Raw genomic sequence first — 20289 nt, 5'->3', positions numbered from 1 at the left:
CAGTTTTTTCTTCTGCTACAGATTCCTCCCACATATTAAAAGTGAATTTGGGAAGAGCTTTCCAGTGAATGACCGTGAAATACAACCAACCATGTGAAAATTAATATGGGCAAGTGGGAAAAGACCAATCCAAGCACTGAGAGGCAATCAGGCCTGTCAGTGTCCTCCAACACTTTAAAATGTACATAAACCCACTCTTGCTATTACAGTAGAGCCACAAAGCCTCGTGATTTGATGGGTCACTGTTTTAGGCAATACAAAATCAGTAAGCAGGAAGTGTATCCAGAGTAAGCTGTAAGAGTAAGATTTGCATATGTATTAAGCACAAACCTGAAGTTGTTCTTGTATGAGGCTGATGCTCTGAACTGAAAAGCCACAATTGCCAGCATAGTCAGATGCTGCTGAAAACTAGAGGCGCATTTGGGAGCCTCCAAGTGCTTTGTAAGAACTCAAAGGAATGGGGAGATCAGGAAGCAGAAGCATAGATTTACATTTACAGAACATACCTGGACACATATCTATTTTATTTTAGGGTACTTACTGCTCTCCCAGAAAATAAGGTACTAACAACAAGGGCTTGCATGTGTATAAAACACTTCAGCGATCAAGACTTTCCCCTCTCATTTAGGAAAGGATACACAAGGAGTAGGTGTGGTAAGGAAGAGCAGGGAATTGTAACTGGGGCAGCCTGTATCTCCTGGAACAACACTGCTTGGTCTTTGGGCCTGTTGGCATTTGGTGGCAGATGAGATTGTTCACTAATTGCCTTATATGCACAGCTGCTGCCTTCTCGGGAGACTGCCTGAGCCAGGTGTGAAGGAAGAGAGGTCACTGCTCCTGCAAGTAGAGAACAGAAGAAAAAAGCAATGTGAGAAGTTACATTGCAAAGTGACATTTTCTGGAAGAACTATTTTGAGTAATTGGGGTCTGCAGAGTGCTATGCATCTCTCAAACTAAAAATGCTTACCATGCATCGTACCAGCAGGTGGCAAAGGAGAGCTCTGGGGTTCTGCAGAAACACAAATGGAGAGGGACCCACTCCCCCAGATCCATCCCTCTGGTAACTTCAGCAGAGACATCAAAGAACCTCTTTTAGAAGCCTCCTGAACCCCCTCTTAAAAGAAACAAGCAAACAGGTTTTATCCATGAGGCTGCTATGGTAAGGCTATGCCACACTCTCATTCATCTAATAGCAGTATCTTTGCTCCTTCATTTCTGGTTCAGATGTGTTTCTGTTCAGTGTATACCCATCTGCTGTAGTGCCCACGTAGTTCTCCATCTTACATAGCCTTTTGCCCTCTCAGATTTCAAAATGCCTGTCCTCACAGGCTCCCCAGTCTTTGGATCACCTTTGTGCTCCTTCTCTGACCCTCTCCAGCCTGTCCACAGCTTCTCTGCACAGCAGGGACCAAAGCTGCACCCAGTATTCCAGGTGTGGCCTGACAGGTGCTGAGTGGGACAATGACATCTTTAACTCCTCTGGTGATGCCCTTGTTGATGCAGCTCAGCATTCTGTCGGGTTTCTTTGCCACAGGAGCACACTGTTCACTCATATTGAGCCCACCAGGACCCCAGGTCCCTTTCCACAGAGCTGCTCCCAGGCAGGAAGATCCCAGCGTGTGCTGGCTTGTGTTGTCCCAGGTGCGAGGCCTTACACTTGCCCTTGTTGAACTCCATAAGGTTCTTGTTACCTCACTCCTCCAGCCTATCCAGGTCATCCTGCAGGGTGGCTCTGCCCTGCAAAGCATCCACTTCCCATTCAGTTCAGCATCACTTCATCGGGGTACACTTGACCCCATCATCCAGATCACTTATGAAGGTGTTAAACAGCATTGAACCCAGCATCGATCCCTGGGGACCCCACTGGTGACAGGTCCCAGTTTAAAAAGGACCCTCTTGACCCAGATCCCAGCTTAGTGTCACTGAAGAGTTTTCAGCACAGTGTGGGAATTAATGTGGTCACAAATGCAAATGCTCAGTGGAATCTAAATAAATTATAGCAAAAGTCCACATTTTATGGAGTGTCTCCAACATCCCTAAGATCCTCATAAACCAATTCCACTTTCCTGCCCGGCACGTCTCACGGCAGAGAAATGGCGCCTCAGGACCGAGGGCCGGTCCCTATATCCGTACCCCGTCCCCGGGCTGCGCTCCCGGCCGCCGGAGCCGCCCCGGTCCGTGTCCCCGGTGGAGCTCCGCCCCTCAGGCCTAGGGGTCGGTGGCGAGCCGGCCGCTGCCCCGTCCCGTCCCACAGCCATGGCGGCCGCCGCTCTGTGGCGGCTGAGGCGGGCCTTGACCGCGGCTTTCAGCAGCGCGGCGGCGGGGCCGGGGCCCGGGCCCGGGCGGCAGGAGAAGCTGACGGTGCGGCGGCAGGCGGACGGTGTCCGGTGAGGCGGCGGCCGGGGCGGAGGGAACAGGCAGAGCTGCGGCCCCGTTCCTGAGGCGGGGGGTGCGGTAGTGTTTGTTGTAGTAACTGTGCTTGTGCTCGTGCAGGAACGTCATCCTGAACAACCCCAGCAGGAGAAACGCCCTGTCCCTGTCCATGCTGCAGTCCCTCAGGGAGGACCTGCTGCACGACGTCAAAAGCAAGGACCTCCGAGTTATTATCATCTCAGGTACTGAGACAGGAGAGAAGGGCAGGGCGAGGGGAAGAGCAGGAATGGGTAATAGGGAGTTTAAACCAAAATCTCTCACAGAGTTAATGTTCAAGTGTTAAGAATGTGTTCAAGCCACGTTGGACACAGGGGTTTGGAGCAGCCTGCTCTAGTGGAAGGTGTCTCTGTCTATAGCAGGGGGGTGGAACCAAATGAGCTTTAAGGTCCCTTCCAGCCCAAACCAGTCTGGGATGCTATGACTCTAGTTACAGAAAATGGGATGGGACTTGCATGTTGTTTTCCATAGAGCTGGCCAGGAACATGCAGGGGTATCTATCCTAAGGGTGCCTTCACCCTTCAGATCTTGCTGTCCTGCTGTTCTTCTATACACACCTCAGTTTCCACTCTCATGTACTTAATTCCTCATTCTTGAACACGGTATTAACCACTGAATTGCTTTTTTTGTTATGTTTTTGTTGACAACTAACATGTCTAAGAAGAAACACCACAGAAACACTCTTCAAAATGTCAGCATTCAGTCAGGTTTTGCAATGCGTTTACAGAGTCAATGAGCTCTTTCCTTTTGTATAAGCAATCAGTAGGTTGAAATAACTGTGTGTAAAGAATACTTTAAACAGAACAAAACCAGGTACTCAGACTAAAGAAATATCATTCCCAGATACAGGATTTTGTACAGGAATGGGCTGAGCTGGAGTGACACTTGTTGCCTTGTAGTAGGTATAGATGGTAGTAAACAGGGCTCACTTGGTTTCTTCAGTGTGTGCTCTGTGCCCCAGCTGTAAGCCAGGATCAGCCTCGTCATCTTTGCCACTGGTTTGTCAAAACCACTTTTAAAACTCTCTGAAGAAGGGCAGGCCAGAACCCAATACTGCAGTCACCCGTAACCTGCAGATGGGAACAGTCTCTGAGCCTATTAGTTTTCTTCCATCTAGGTATTCTGCTGTAGAGTTCTTAAATATAATGAAACTTGAGCTGTTCTTAAGCCATTGCTTTTTCTTCTGCTGTTTAAGATAATTTTCCCCTGCCTCTGTTCCAAACATCTTAGAGAAATAGGTTTATTAATTTAGGATGCTGCTGTTTCATGTATGTAGAGGAAAACACAGTGTGCTAGTGCACACAAACATGAGAGTGGAAGTAGTCTGAATTCACCAGGATGAGTTTAAATATATATATTCAACATTTCAAACAGCAGTTTCAAATTGTGTGAAACACCTCCTATTCTTCTTTGGGAGTACAAAAGTCTGGGAGTTCGCAAGCACAGTTTAATGGGTTTTTTTTGTTTAATTTAAAGAGAAATTTCATGGTTCTGTTGATTTCCAATTCTCTTGCTGAATGGAACACAAAAGAAGAAAGAAAATAAAAGGACTTCTCAGGAAATGGTTTGAGTCTTTAACACAGCCTTTTCAGTGGCTTCTTCCTGAATGAGGCACAAATGCTGTTGTGATTAATTTCCAGATGGGTATTGGTGATCCTGTGAGCTGACTGGTGTTAACTGTGTGGCTGTTTCTGGATACACAGTGTCACAGTAATCTGATTCATAAGAAACGAGTGCACAGATTGTATTTGCGTAATTGTAGCTGGAAATATCACATCCATACAGATACCAGAGGAGTTCTGAAGGATTCAGAAGCATCAAATTGGTTTATTGTTATGGCAGATACCCTCATGCTGAAGGAAAGCTGTTGTAAAGGGTGTTTTATCTTAGCTGCTACTGGTGGCAATCAAGTTTAAAGCTCAGGTCCACAGGAACCTGCTCTTTTGCTGCACAAACCCTGATGTGGTTTTTGGGATTCTCTAGATGACAGTTTTACAGTAGAGGAAGCAATGCCCCAACAAGCCTTCTGGTTCTCCTCCAGCAGAACAAACTTTTTTCCTTTTTTCACTGTGGCCTTGAGCGCTGTGACACAAAAATCTTGATGCTTATTTAGCAGAAGTTAATCATTAATGCTGGGTACAATAAATAGGGACTAACGGTATTTGTGTGAGAGCAGAGCACTCCATCCTTGCTCCAGCTGACTTGTTTACATTGTCCCAAGGAGCTGTTTAGAACAGTATCCTTATAAGAAGCTTGACTCATTCTATTATTAACAGAATTAATTAAAGTTGTTACAAAAAGCAGAAGGCAGTATTTTGGAACTCTCTGTGGAACTCCTTACCCAAGCTCCTTTTTGGCCTTGGACACCTCATTGACATACCTCCCCCTGCGACATTGACACTCCTCTACCCCTGGTTTCTTGATTAAACCAGACTGACTTTTCCTGCAATTCTTTGCAGCTGAAGGACCTGTATTTTGTTCCGGCCATGATTTAAAGGAACTTTCAAGTGAAGATGATGTGAAGCATCATTCCCAAGTATTTGAAATGTGTGCAGAGGTAAGCAGTTCTTACATGCCACCCCTTTGCTTGGTATCAAGAGCAAGCAATGGTACTGGTTCAAGGAAAGACAGCATTGCTTGTCTGCTACCTAAAGCACAAATGGTTGCTCCAGATTCTTTGCTTTTTGCTGCTCTACCATTTTAATATCTGATCCTGGTGAAATTATGAGAATTCCATGGAGAAATCCAGAGATTAAAAGGGCTAGAATGCCAGAGTGCATGTCTCCTAAAATGGATACAGGCATGACGTGTTCCTCTGTTCAACCAGAGTTCCTTGCAGCCTAGTATTCGGGCAATGTCTTTCCTAGAAATCTAGGAATAACCACCTTCAAATTACTTGTGATCAAGTGTTATTTCCCAGCACCTATCTACTAACCCTGGCAGCTCTGCCTGGATTCCATCTTGGTACGCTAGTCACAGAGGTAAGTGCCAGTATGAATGAATTACAGGTTAGTCCCTTCATCGGGAGGGAGCCAAGGTCTGATGGTTCAGCAGCCAATAGTTTTGCAGTTTCAAGGCAGAATACCAGCATGTCGTCAGTGCAAAACTGAACCATGCAGCTTCCTGGTCACAGAAAAGGAAAGATAAGGCAGAAAAAGTGTCAGACTTACTCCGTATAGTGTGCATCAAGAGCTGGTAAATGACGCACTTCAAGAACTAAAAGGATTTAAGTTCTCCTGTGTGTATATAAAGCACTGTGGCTGTATTTAGTATTAATGAGTAGTAGAGCAAGCTTTGATAAATAAAAATAGAAAAACATCAGAATGTCAGATTTAAAGTTAAAACCAAGCCTAGCTATCTTCATGAGAATGGAGCTCTACTGTATAGTAAGTTTAGTATAACAATTTCAGATTAGTATTCTTGAGAGCATGAAATGCAGAGACCTGGAGATACTCAAAACCCAACCGGACACAGTCCTGGACAACCTGCTCTGCTTGAGTCTGCTTGAGTAGAGGAGTTGGACTTGATGATCTTAAGAGATCACTGCCAACCCAAATGCTTCTGTGAAACTGGCAAAGCAAGTTAGGGAAGAAATTAAATGTAAGAGATGAAATGGCATTTGAAGTGATCCCTTTTTTGGATCACTGGTAGGGGTGAGTGCTTTAAACTCTCTACCTGAGTATCCTAAAGGAAATTAAGTTACTCATAAATCACAACTCACTATTATCACTGTGGAGGAAGAAGGCCTTACTGTTAAATAATAACGGCACTTTACAGGCAACAGAAATAGAGAAATTAATTGAGGCTCTAGTGCAGTAGAACAACGGACTTTTGCTTTTGTGGTGGTCAATAGAGAAAGAAAGGTACTTCTGAGGGCTTCCAAAAAGAGATTGTGTTTTCCTGGATTTCAGTACTTCAGTGGAATGGATAATACCCAAATGACATGCCTGCAGCATTGAGGACTAAGGGGTCCAGAGCACTGGACTGGTTTTCAGGAATCTCAGCTTCTACGTCTCCTCTATAATGGTTAAGCAGATCATCTCAGCTGCTCCTCCTCTGTTTCCCCATGTATACAGCAATGCTTGCCATACTATATAATGCAGTATCTGAGAACTAAGAACTTGCCATGTACAAGCTGGGGACAGTTGAGAATATCACATGTCCAGAAGCTTTTCAAATACACAGAAGTACCAGGTTGGGGGTGGTTCAGAGGTCTTGACCTCAAGTTTCTGCAGCCACAAGAGCACTCTATACTTGTATGTCTGCACATGTGCACATACTCTTACTCTTGTGTTGTCTGCTTCTCAAGATCCACTGAAACTAAACAAAGACAGAAGAACAATGACAAAGACCGATCAAATTCAGAGCCAAATGTAGGTAATTTTACCTAAGCAACATAGAATTTGCTGGTTTTATCTTCACCTACTGGAGATACTGTAGTAGCAAACGAGTATTTGTTATCTTGCTACATTGTGCTAACATGAGATTATTTTATTTTAATCCAGATAATAACTGTTATCATTTAAGTAGCATTTTCAATCTTCAGGTATTAAAATTAGGTAAATTTGTTGATTCCCACTGTATGAAAGGGGAATCAGAGTTAGGAAAGTTAAGACAAATTCATCTTCCTTAACTTCAGCTATTTGAAATTGGATGTCCAACCCTCAAGAATTATGTAAGAGAGTGAATGAGGCTTTTTTCCCTTCTTACATCTAAATGGTTTGCTGTCAGGAAAAATGGTTTGCTGTCAGGTCTCTTCCTGGATTGAAGAGTAAGCCTAGAAAGACATCCAGTGATGGTGTTTGGGTGAGACTAACCCAGGCTAGAGATCATGCAGAAACCAACAAGAGGCTGGTTTAATTTCTTGTGACAAAGTCGGTTTTCCATTATAGGGCAAATTAAAGTGGGGATGGTGTGTCTGGGATTCACATCTTCCCACAGCCAGGAACGCTGGCCTGTGGTGCAGAGGTACCCAAGCTCCATGCAGATCTGATTACAAGTGTTTCTGCCTCTGATTCTTGGGTTTCTTTTGGGTTTCATTCTCATGAAACCCCAAAAAAATGGGTTTACTATTTCCACTGGAGTTAACAGGACCAGCTCATGCTACATAAACCCAGCAGATACTGGTACAGCAGTGGTCTATAACTGCACATACCAGGTGTGTTTTAGAACAGCCATCGTTTGAATTTACAGGGCTAACTGACCATTTTCTTTTGTGCATGCAGGTTATGACTTTAATCCAAAAACTTCCAGTACCAGTGATTGCCAAAGTGAACGGGTTGGCTACAGCAGCAGGCTGCCAGCTGGTGGCCAGCTGTGACATCGCAGTGGCAAGTGAGAAATCTCAGTTTGCTACTCCTGGGGTGAACATTGGACTGTTCTGCTCCACACCAGCTGTGGCCTTGGGCAGATCTCTTCCAAGAAAGGTAGGCTTCCTTCCCAGATACTCTGTAATTTTGCAAGTAGCTTCCAATGTTAGGAGATTTCGTTCATAGAATCATAGAATGATTTGGGTTGGAAGGGACTTTAAAGCTTATCCAGTTCCAATCCCCTGCCACAGGCAGGGATACTTTGGTTGTTCCAAGCCCGTGTCCAACCTGGCCTTGAACACTGCCAGGGATGGGGCAGCCACAGCTTCTCTGGGCACCCTGTGCCAGCGCCTCAGCACCCTCACAAGGAAGAATTTCTTCCAGATATCTAATTTAAATCTCTCCTCTGTCAGGTTAAAGCCATTCCCCCTTGTCCTGTCACTACCTGCTCTTTTAAAAACCCCTCTTCAGCTTTCTTGTCAACCCCTTCTATGTACTGGAAGCTGCTCTAAGTTCTCCCTGGAGCCTTTTCTTCTCCAGGCTGAACAAGCCCAGCTCTCTCAGCCTCCACTCTGCAGGAACATCTCCACAAAGTCCATTGCCTGGACTTTATTTTGCTATAGTACAATATTGAAAATACTTTGTTGCAAAAGACATCTTTGTCTAGGACTGGGAAAAATCATAAAGGGATGAACTCTGCTTAGGGAAAGCAGCTTCCTGCTGATGTGGTTCCAGCCAGCATGAGCTCGTCCCAGCAGCACAACAGCTCAGCCATCCCTTTCCTTTCCAACACACAGCTCTGTGTTTTCGCCAGTGATGTTCTCCCCTGATGAGGAAACCCCTGCAAGTTCAGGATATCAGTCCCACAGAGGTATCAACTCTTGCCAGGCAGTGACATTTCACTGCCAGCAGGAGCTGCCTGGGTGTAGATCAAGATGCTTTAAATAGCATCTAAAACCTTCCCATACTTTCTTCCTGCTTTATTTCCTACTGATTGTGGCTACAGATTTCTCACTGCATAAACAACAGTATGATGATCTGTAAAGCTTCTGTAACTGAGAAAAGGCATTTCCAGTTCTAATGCAGTTGGATTCATGGGGACAGACTCTCCAAGCCCAGCAGGGCTCTGCTGAGATGCAGTGAATTAACTGCCCAACTTCAGTTGCTGGGTAAGAGCTTCAACTTTAAATCTCCCATCCATGAGGCTGTCCTCTTTACATGTAGTCTGTCTGTGGGGTTTTGTGCCAAGTCTGCTACAGTGAACAGTCATAACTGTTCCTGAATTGGTATTTCTGGGATTTATCATTACCTTTTTAAAATATGTGGGAAATACTTTTCTCTGTGCCACTTTTCAAAGGAGCAAGAACATTCCCCACAGTTTTCAGGATGACTGATTTTACCTTATAGAATCATAGAATAGTTAGGGTTGGGAAGGACCTTAAGATCATCTGGTTCTACCCCTCCTGCCATGGGCAGGGACACCTTACACTAAACCATGGATCAAATGAATGTGTAAATACCAGAACAAAGATACCAACAAGGATCATCAGTTCTTACAGTTCAGGGCATTGGGTAATTACATCAAGAGTCATGACAAAACATTGTTAGTGTTATACAAGATTGAGTAGTCACTATGTATTTGGGGGACATCTTCATTCAAAACCTCAAGTACAAGATGGTGGAAGCAGCAGGAGACTGAAATAGTTAATGGCTTTAAGAAGGACATATTTAAAACCAGCCCTAACCAGCTTAACACTAAGGCTGGCATTTTCAAAACCTACACATTCACTTAATAAATCTTTACTTCTTATTATATGCCCATCTTAAAATGCTGAGTTCAGTCATTTCAGTTTGTGAACCACCCACATCTCTCAATTCCTACTGCAATTATGGGCTTTTGAAAAGAAACCCAGAGGCATCAGCCTAGGACAGTGGGAATCAGTGGGCAGGTTTGAAACAAGCCAGCTTTACACCCAGTCCTCTTTGCTGAAACCTCTTGACAATTCCATGGCAGCTTAAAGAAGATAAAAGATTTAAATCTTAAGTTTATGAAAAGAGTAACTTGTACTTGAAGGAGGAGGCTGAAGCTGCCCAAACAAACCAAAGCGATAAGGCAGTTGAACTGATGTAATACCATGTTTTGTCTTGTTCAGGTGGCATTAGAGATGCTTTTCACGGGTGAACCTCTTTCTGCCCAGGAAGCATTAATGCATGGACTTGTCAGCAAGGTGGTACCAGAAGACAAGCTGGAAGAAGAGACCATGAAGATCTCTCACAAGATATGTGAAAGCAGCAGATCTGTCCTGGCCCTGGGGAAAGCCACCTTTTACAGACAGATGGCCCAGGACCTCGATAGTGCTTACAGAATAACTACGCAGGTCATGGTAGACAATTTGACTTTGAGAGATGGGCAGGAAGGGATTGAAGCCTTTATTCAGAAACGTAAGCCTGTCTGGTCACACTCTCAGGATGAGAAGAAATGAATCTTGTTTCTGAGCTAACCTTAGCTGTGCTTTACGATTCTTCACGCAGTTGCCTTTGGGAACTCTATTTTTGTTCTTACTGAAAGTGAAATGCCTCTTCTTACATATGCCAAAGACACAATAAATTTATTCTAAGTATATAATAAATGTTAGGAAAAATCAAACACAATGGGTTTTTTCAGCAATGAATTTAATCTATGGTTTTAGAAGGAACTTCATGCTGCAAAAATCAGTTTAGCATGTCCCAGGTTACTCAGGGAATCATAGGGACTGGGAGATAGCCCAGATCACCCTGTTCAGTACCTGTCTCCATCATTCTGGAAGAGAATTGCCATTACTGTTATTAATAGAGAATTAAATGGCTTGGACACATTCCAGATATGATGGTAATGCGTATCATGATGGATTCCAGTGCTGTTTAGATGTTACAGACAGAAGCCTATTAACAGTACCCCATTGCTCCCTACAGATACCTCTGCTTATGAACTGCAGCATTACTAGTTTGTCTCCCTCAGCAAATCCTGGTTTTCCATCATCATCTCAGTCACTTATCCCAACTTCAGAGAATTTTGCTGTTGACTCCAGTGAGGCTGAACATGTTTTAGGAGTGTTTAGCTTCACAAAGGGCACACTGTGAAATCCACTGCCTGTCAGCTTCAGCAGAGATTCTCACCTTGGCAGGGTTTTGACCCAGCTGTCATTTACAGGCTGTAAATCTTCAGTTTATCACAGAATCTCAGATGTGTTGGTTGGAAAATCCATCCATGTGCTCAGAGCTGGGATTTTACTAACACTGAAGCAGCTTCTCCATGGATTTATGTTCTTGACAACAGGCATTCAGCTGCTCCTCTGGGTAACCTGTTACAGTGCTGTACAGCCCTTCTGATGAAATGTTTTTTCTTAATGCCCAGTCTGAGCCTCAAAGCAGCAACTTTTTTGGCCACTGCTCCCTGGTACATGGTGGCAGTGTGTTCCCCCCACACAACCTGACCTTTATTTCCTGTATCCCTGATCGAGTGACAACCAGTTGTGGTGTTCATAATGGATGTGTCTGGTTGTGATGGTTGCATCTGCTTTAAGGTGGATTTGGGGAGACAGGTAACACCACAATGGCCAAGGGTTAATCTGAGCAATGCACCCAACTGACTGCAGTGTTGGTAAATGTCCAATTCAAGCCAAATCTTGAAAAAACTAACTCCTGAAGTCAGCATGTGAATGTGACTGTGAGTGAATTATCCTACTCCACAGATAGTGAATGGCATACATCCTGTGGAGCTCTCCTGCATGGCAGTGGGCTGTGTGCCAGGATCTCCCCTCTAGCAGGGACAGCTCAAGGTCCCTCCGCAAAGTTTAGAGAATCCTCATCACATTCGGTACTAAATAATTGAACTGGGAGTAAAAGCACTGAAAATCTGAAGTATCACACTTGTAAGTGATATAAAGGATTAATTACACATCATAAACTGTTGACCAAATCTGCATCCAGCTGCACTTAGACTCCCCTCTGAGAAGGAGATTAGAAAGCAAGGGCGTCCTTCCTGAACCTCATGACTCAACAGGAGGGGCTCCCTGACTGTTTTGTCTCACCCTGTTCTCTATGTAGTAAATAATCAAGTGTACCTCGCCGCAAAATCTTGTTAAACCACTATTGCATTTACTATCAAATGTTGTTAAATTGCTGGTTTATATCAATAAAATACATTGCTGCTTCTCTGTGATGAGTGAAGTGCCTCACTCCATCCACAACATACATTATCTGACACCAATGAGAAACTTCAGCTCCATTACCTCTGTAATTCTCTTCATGTAGTCACAAGCTACAGTTGCACCAGACTTGGACTCTACTGTGCCAGACTGAACACATGGAGCTTCCTCCACTTTCCTTGTAGGTCATGTTCTCTAGGTAACCAGCTTGGTAACTCTCCAGTGGACCAGTTCCAGCTACTCCACAATCCTTTTGTACTGGTTGTGCCAAAACTGGACTGTATTCCAAATAATGGCTTCACCAGTGCTGAGCAGAGGAGAACAAAGCATTTCTTCCATCTGCTGGTGTCATGGGTTCAGCAGTAGCAGTCATTTTTTTCTCCTTCTTGTGGCTGGTGCAGTGCTGTGTTCTGACTTCTGGGCTGGGAACAGTTGCTGATAGCAAGTATGTTTTGGGGGTGTTTTTGTTCAAGGCTTTTTCTGAGCACGTGCTCCAGCCAGGTGGCGGAGGGGAGGCCGGGAGGAAGGAGAGACAGGACACCTGACCCAGGCTAGCCAATGAGGTATTCCATACCATAGCACGTGATGCTCAGGATGCAACTGGGAGAGAGAGAGCTGGAAGGGTGGAGCTCTGGAGGAAAATGGAGGAGGGAGCACGCGGTGCTCGGCCGGGCAGGGTGGAGTGAGTTATGGGTCGGTGGCTGGTGGGGTGTTGTATTCTTTTTGCTTGTTATTGGCTGTATCATTATTATTGTGTTATGCCTTAGCTATTAAACCGTTCTTATCTCAATCCGTGGGGGCTACATTCCTTGGATTCTCCTTCCTAACTCTCCAGGAGTTGGGGGACTTGGTTTAAACCACGACAGCTGGCCACTTTCAGCCAGTCTAAAATGCTCAGTACTCATTACTTGTGATGAGAGTGCACTGTTGGCTTATGTTCAGTCATCCACCTGCTGTGAGCCTGGTTTCAGCAGGACTGCTGCTCTGCCAGTCACCTCCTAGCCTGTACTGGTCCTTGGGGTTATTCCTCCCCAGGAGCAGCAACTTGTGTTTCCCCTTAGATTATGGTTCTTGTGGATTGAAGTCAGACCACTCGGTACATCAGCCATTCCCCCCAGTTTCACATGATCTGTAAATGAGCTGAGGATGTATTATTGATGATGATCTTGAATGATAGGAGCCTCAGTATCAACCCATGGTAATCAACATGGGATGGCCTCTCAGCATTTGTTCTGAAGTTCCATGTAGCCAGATTATGAAGGCTCATCCATTTCATATTTAAATAGGCATCTTAGAAAGGTGAAACACACTACAGATGGGTCCTTTTTCCTTTGTTGACAGTCAAAGTAGCCAAAAGTGCTTAGTTCAGATTCAGTGTCTAAAGTTAGACCAGCTGAATCCTACCAACAGCTACTGAAATTCCAAATGTGGAAATAGCATGAATCAAAAAGGATTTTGTTTAAGGTATGTTCGCTCCTGCATCCTTGGTTCTCTGTCTGTATGAGTGTTAGTTCACTCCTCAGTCCTCCTCTGGAATGGCAGATACTCAGTAAACTCCTGGGACAGTTCTCTCCCTTTCAGGTTAGATCTAAGGAAGAAGTTCTTTACTGTGAGGGTGATTAGGCACTGAAACAGGCTCTCCAAAGAAGCAATAAATGCTCCATCCTTGGCAGTGTTCAAGGCCAGGTTGGACAGGGCTTGGCCAACATGGTCTAAGGCGAAGTGTCCGTGCCTGTGGCAGGGGTTGGAACTGGATGATCTTAAGGACCTTTCCAACCCAAACCATTCTATAATTCTATGATGCTGCGGGGATCCATTACTCCTGATCTGTTATGGATAAGTCCCCATCAGCTTTGGCTTACTCAGCCCTTCATGGTGCCCTGATAGTCTCCCCGTAGGCTTTGCCTAATGCTGCTGAGCATCATCAGCAGTGCTAAAACCCACCCTGCTGAAGGCCTGCCTGTTACTGCAGGTACTTTGAACTGAAAAACTGCTGCAAAGTTACCACTTTTGTCTTTGGGTCTTTGGACAATGATGGTACTGTATGGAAGCAGAGGAAGCCCAGGCCCAGTGCTGTGCACTGCAGTTGTTGCAGGTCTACTTCAGAGCAACCTGATCATGAAGCCACCTTGCAAAGGGTGTTGATGGCAGTGCCAGCCTTGCGTGTTGTCCCCCTGTTACTAGAGGTGGTCTCATGGTTCTGGCAATCTGCTTCTGACATAGTAGCCATGAGCTGTACTCTAGCAGGTGCACTGCTGCGCTCAAGGCATTGAATGACACTTTGCTTCCTGAGTAGTGGAATGAAATTGTTATTCCTTATACTGGAACAAGACCTGGACTGATTGGAGTAAAAATCAGCCTCTCTTCTTTCTAATTGCCCTACCCAGTTTCATTCAAACCAGTGATACTCATATCATTTATGCATATACAGACCATCAAAGTAAGTCTCTTTCCATCTGTGTTGGAAATGAAAAACAGTGAAAAGAGCAATAGTCAGTTCTGCTGCTATGTTTAATTTGAGGAATGGAAACTTAAACTTGAATTCACCCTTAAACATAGTTTCTTTCTATAGGAATGTGAAAAATGTGGATCATTTGGAATAATTGTTTTAAAAATACAACATTTTATTGTTACCACTAGGAAAGATGGGGAAGTTTTATATAAACTCACATAGTCTTTGTAGGTTAGAAACTATCAGGAGCATTTAAGAGATAGAAGGGTTAAATCTGGAACTCAGTAACCTTCATCATGTCCTTTTTTAATGCAGTAAGATGCTGCACTTAGCCTCTGTTCCCACATGCTGCTCTAAAAGCATTAGGAAAGAGTAAATTGTTTTTAAAAATATTTATATTTAATGGCTATTTTGTAACTACTCAGCAAATCTCTACTGGGTCTTTTGTTCCAGGCTTTTAGAAATAAGTACATTATCTGATTTTTGCAGAACAAGGCTCTTTCCAGCTAGCAGCAGTAATCAAATGGTGTCACTGGTCATATTAAAACATGAGGGATAGTTTAGATGAGAATATTCTCTTAAGCATTTTGAAATATTCCTTCTGCAATTGCCACCTACATGAGATGGGGTTTGGCATTGTTATTAACTGGTGGTTATAATTTTTGAAGAAAAAAGCCCTGTGTTTTTAAAGAATAATTACTTCATTTGAATTAATGCAATGGGATTGAATTCTGGTAATCTTATTTCTGTGCATGGAATTTCTTGAACTTGAATGGCCTCGTAACATACTACTAGTTCAAAGGCATAGAGGTCTTTGCTGGTGAGGGACTCTTCATCAGGGACAGTAATGACAGGACAAGGGTTGATGGGTCCTGACTTAAACAGGAGAAGTTCAGGTTAGATATAAGGAAGAAGTTCTTGACTGTGAGAGTCGTGAGGTACTGGAATGGGTTGCCCAAGGAAGTTGTGAATGCCCCATCCCTGGCCGTGTTCAAAGACAGGCCGGATGGGCTTGGAGTAACCTGGTCTAGTGTGAGGCGTTCCTGTCCATGTCAGGGGATTGGAACTGTATGATCTTCAGGTCCTTTCCATCCCTAACTATTCTATGATTCTAGCTACAGTTAGTGTTTTTCACTATGAGTTCAGAACAGACACACCTTAGCAAGACAAAATGGTGATGGGAGGGGAAATTAACCATCAAAAATGGTGCTCTGGTTGTTCATATGATAGGCAGAAGGTAGAAACTTTACCTTATCTTTGGCTTTCCCTGTAAAAGACCAAGCTCCTTCACAGTTCAAATCCATGGAAGCTGAGGAAGTATGGAGCTCTGGACAACTGAGTACAGATCCTTGAGGACACTGCTTCTCCAGGCTCGTGGTCTTTCAGTCTTATTCATGGGTATGAAAAATGTTTGTGTTGTCTTCAAATCTTGAAGAGAAAAAAATATTTGTAAGCATGTTTTAACTGAATTTTCACAGTACTTGTTTGTACTATTTCATGCAATAAAGTAATTGTGCAATTAGTAATCATCAGTTCCAAAAAGGGTGGCATCCACAGGAACACTCCATAGAGTCATAGAATGGTTTGGGTTGGAAGGGGTCTTGAAGCTTATCAGGTTCCAACCCCCTGCCATTGGCAGGCACACCTTCCAGTAACACAGGTTACTTGTCCCACTTGCTGAACCACTAGACACAAAAACTTCAGGTTTCAGAACATTCTTGCACTATAGCTGCACTATAGGCCCCTATAGCTTGACTAAGCAATATAATTTTTCATTTCTGTTTAATTTAATGGATTTACAGGCTATTCCTGCAAAACAAACTGGATCCAGTATTGCTAATTAAGTTCTACATCCAAGAAACAGCAAACCAAATGATGGACTGGGAGCCTTTACCGCTGTGGCTATCTGCTGCCTGAGGATAAGTTCTGTCCCAAAATAGCAAGGAGCCTATCCCTTGTGCCCCTGTTTATTTTTATCAAGGGATCTGCTCTGCAGCAATGTCTGACAGGTAACTAGCCCAGTTTCAGGTGACCTTAAGAGCATGTGGCATATACACAGCCTTGCCTGGAAACTAAGTACGGCTCCATCTGCATACATCTTCTAGGATGCAGTTTATCCCTGCAAGTGACAGGGACATGTTTTCTGCCTGTATACACAGAAACAGCTGGAATAAAAACTGATTGAGAAAATGCAAGCAAGGGATTGCTGGTGTGAATGTAATGAATGATCCAGCCACTGACCTCAGACTCCATGGAGGTCTTAGAAGACTGGCTTTGAGTCTTCACCTGGAAATTTCAGACAAGATCTATATGCAATACCTGGAGGGTATGATCACATCCCCATTCCTGGCAGTGTTCAAGGCCAAGTTGGAAGGGGCTCGCAGCAACCTGCTCTAGTGGAAGGTGTCCCTGACTGTGGCAGGGGGTTGGAACTAGACGAGCTCTAAGGTCCCTTTCATCCCAAACCATTCAGTGATTCTCTGATGCCGTATCACTCATGATACAGCTTCAGGCACCCCTCATGAACAAGGCAAACAAAAAGCCAGGGTACAGCAACAGCTAGATAAACACTCATCACAAGGTTGTTCCTCATTCATGGACCAGGCAACAATCTGCCTTGCCACATCATTTAGGATGTATAAGCTGAAGATATAGAGAGGTCTTGGGTGATGAGCAAGGTATTTAGACCTTCCACATTCCATGGAGGCAAAGCACAGAATGGGACTTTATATAAGCTTTTATATAAACTTCGTGTGGTTTTCTCAAGGCCTCCCAGCCTAGAATTAGGCAGACTGGGTGAGAATTAATTTTGTGTTGGTGTGAAGTAATCTCCTGTGGCTGTGAAGAAGAGAGCTTGAAAATATGTACTACAAATGCACAAAGAGCTGGACGTAGTTAACATTAAAAATACATGACTAACTCACTGGCAAAACAGCATCACAGTTTTTACCATCTAGCTCCTGATTCCTGAGCATTTAGACGGCAACACTGTGTCCTTCACGAGATTGTCGTTGGGTAATTCCTATATGGTCACACCTGTATTGCAGATGGGGAAATTGAGGCCAAAGCTGCTTTGCCTGAGGTCTCATGGTGACAGTGGCATTCAGAATGCCAACACCTGCTCTTTGCACTGCTTCAGCAACTAAGTTTTCAGTAAAATCAGCAGAAATGCAGGATGATGGCATGCCCTGGAGAGACTGCAAAGGCTTATGAACAGGAATTATGAGCTACTGCATCAAAGGCCCCACACTTGACATTTATTGGCTTTTTGATGAATGCTGGGGTAATTTTCCTGTCAACAGTCTCTCATTAGGAGCCTAGCAATGTTCTTTCTGACCATTATCTTACTCAATATCACATTGGGTTGCTACAAAGAGCAGAAATTGTATGTACACCCCATCTATCTCTGTAGCTGCAAAACCTTCTAATCATTCTACATTTAAATTATCTCATGAAAATGTGGCTGCCTTCTCCAAGCAAGCAGGGGAATAAACAAATGGTTAAATTTCCATGAGGACCTAAAGCTGTAGGACAAATCTCATACTGCAATTAGTAGGACTCATTTGTCTTGATTTCACTGATACTGCACTTCAATTATACTATTCCTGAATTTAGCCACCAAATAACACATCCCCATCCTGTTGTATGCTCCCAAAGGAGGGAAAAACCATCAAAGCTGTACCTTTCTGACTCTTCACTGTAGGATGTACCATCTCCTGGCTGCTTGTTGTCAATATTAGGAGTTATTTTTGACAAACCCATAGCTTTTACAAAAATCAAATAGTAGAAATATATTCTTAATACCACTGTGGATTTGGAAAGGCTAAATCATTCATTAAACTTTAATGTGGCCAATGGTAGTTATTTTCATGATATGACCTTAAAAAAGGTAATTCTTACTTTAATGTTAGTATCCTGGAGCTGTGATCATGGGAGCATCCCAGAGGTATTGTATGTTCATAATAGAAACAAAATCAAAACCAAAACCAGATGATAAAGTAACAAGTTGAATTTTTACTGCTAAAATCTCAGCCAGATTCCTGGATTGGATTCATGGCTCTTGTTCATAGCTACTTACCACAAGAGATTTTCATTTTTCCTCCTTAGGTAGGACAGTATTTTCAGCCTGCTGAAACCAAGACTTGTCATGCTGTGAAGTTAACTGAGAATAAGAAACATTCCTGTAGCCTAGATCAAAACAGAGCCAACTCTTTACACTAACTTAAACTGCAGCACAAGCTCACCTGTTGGACTTGATAGGGATATAGGTATTGATCTCATTTACTGATCCTGCTGAATGCAAGTCACCTCCTGGAAAGGCAGGGCAGGAATGGATGGCAACATCTTAGACTATCCGCAACCTGGCTCATTAGAGCTGTATGTCAGGGAGATCTGATGTAATGGATCATGTCTAACCATTGGCTGCTTTCCGAAGAAGTTTTTAAGGACAAATCAACTGCAATAAGAGAATGCTGACATTCAGGCTGCCTCAGCTGCTGATGACAGAGGAAGTGCTAGTGGCACTTGGATTTTATTCCAGATCTGTCCTCCTATAAACAATTACAGGGGATGAAATCATTTTTGGAAAGATGAGCGATTATTTCCTTGTCAGCTCTGCCCTGTCAGCATCAAGGATAATGTGATATATACCTGCTCTGCTCTTCTCCACTTCCTGGCCCCAAATCATTCTTATTGTAGACAGAGTGATGCTTCTGTAAAGGAACAATAAAGAATTATTAAAATGTATATAGAACGTGGGGGAAAGGAGAAAGCAAATGAATACATGAAGTAATTCTCCTAATGTGGTCTTTAGTCTATATAAGGATATTTTCTTGTACCTGTTTCATGAAATATACCCTTCATGCCATTAAAACTTTATCATCTATTCTTTAACGCAGTTAATCCTGTAACAAAAATCTCTGTTCTCAGTGTTAGGATATTGTATAAATACAGACTTCTCAATCAGCATCCCTTCTCTTTCAAGACCCCACTAAATTAGGTTAAAATACTTTAAAATTAGTGGCTTTTTCTTGGTTTTTTTTTTGCTTCTGAGTTCTTAGTGTGAAGTCAGAATTCTTTGGGTTTTTTTTCTCTCCCTCCTTGGGGGTTATTTGTTTTGTGAATGCTGAGATTCTTATATAAGTACATACAAATACAGAAAGCTTTACAAAATACCACATACCATAAAATCATGGAATCATAGAATGGCTTGACTTGGAAAGGACCTTAAGATCATCCAGTTCCAACCCCCTGCCATGGGCAGGGACAACTCACACTAGGCCATGTCACCCAAGGCTGTGTCCAACCTGGCCTTGAACACTGCCAGGGATGGAGCATTTACCCCTTCTCTGTGCAACCTAACTGGTATCACGACTGGATTGGGGGAAAGCATCAGGTTTTAATGCAAAAACTGTAAGAAGTGAAATTTAACAGATGAAAGAGCAGGGTAATGAGAATGTTTGGTTCTCTGACAAAAGGGCCTGCAGGAGGAATACAAAGGTGCTCTCCAGAGTGCCCACACAGAGGACTGGAAAACTGACCTATTTACCCCTTTTTTCATTGGGACCAGCAAGAATATTCCTGCAAGGATAATCAGCCCCTTATTCATTAGCCTGAGGTTATTACTAATCATCAATATTATTACTTACTGTTGCTGTTATTCTTGCTATAACCTATTTAATACAGTGACATCACTACAGTTCAGAAATTACAATGTTATGCCTTCCCCCCAGAGCTGGGCTTGGAAACTGGTCTGAATCCCTGAAATCTGAAGCCTCTGCTGCTTGAACAGGGGTATAACATTTATCTGTCAGCAAGAGAAGACTTTTGTCCTTTTACACAGCCTGTGAAAAAAAACTTAGTACTTCCCATGTACTCAGCATGGTAAAATGAAAGCTGCCAAAGATAAAGT

The 20289-nt window shown here is 43.4% G+C and overlaps 1 protein-coding gene and 1 long non-coding RNA gene across 3 annotated transcripts; one reads left to right on the top strand and one right to left on the bottom strand.

Moving 5' to 3' along the window:
- Nucleotides 1-537: 537 nt before the first annotated feature.
- LOC117436204 (uncharacterized) lies at nt 538-19088 on the bottom strand. Of its 2 annotated transcripts, none has more exons than XR_004549627.1 (5): nt 19029-19088; nt 18623-18928; nt 18457-18540; nt 15629-15806; nt 538-837 (listed from the first exon to the last, which is right to left on the bottom strand). It is a non-coding gene; the product is annotated as an uncharacterized lncRNA (long non-coding RNA). The 2 variants fall into 2 exon arrangements; XR_004549626.1 differs by lacking the exon at nt 538-837 and adding an exon at nt 4238-6750.
- ECHDC3 (enoyl-CoA hydratase domain containing 3) lies at nt 2220-11935 on the top strand. The gene is made up of 5 exons (XM_034063059.1): nt 2220-2387; nt 2494-2615; nt 4890-4987; nt 7656-7856; nt 9893-11935. The coding sequence occupies exons 1-5, from the start codon at nt 2257-2259 to the stop codon at nt 10220-10222; spliced, it is 882 nt and encodes a 293-aa protein (XP_033918950.1). The 5' UTR covers nt 2220-2256; the 3' UTR covers nt 10223-11935.
- Nucleotides 19089-20289: the final 1201 nt, after the last annotated feature.

This window comes from Melopsittacus undulatus, chromosome 5 (assembly GCF_012275295.1).
Source record: "Melopsittacus undulatus isolate bMelUnd1 chromosome 5, bMelUnd1.mat.Z, whole genome shotgun sequence".
Classification (NCBI taxonomy): domain Eukaryota; kingdom Metazoa; phylum Chordata; class Aves; order Psittaciformes; family Psittaculidae; genus Melopsittacus; species Melopsittacus undulatus.
This window is presented reverse-complemented; position numbering and strand designations above follow the sequence as displayed.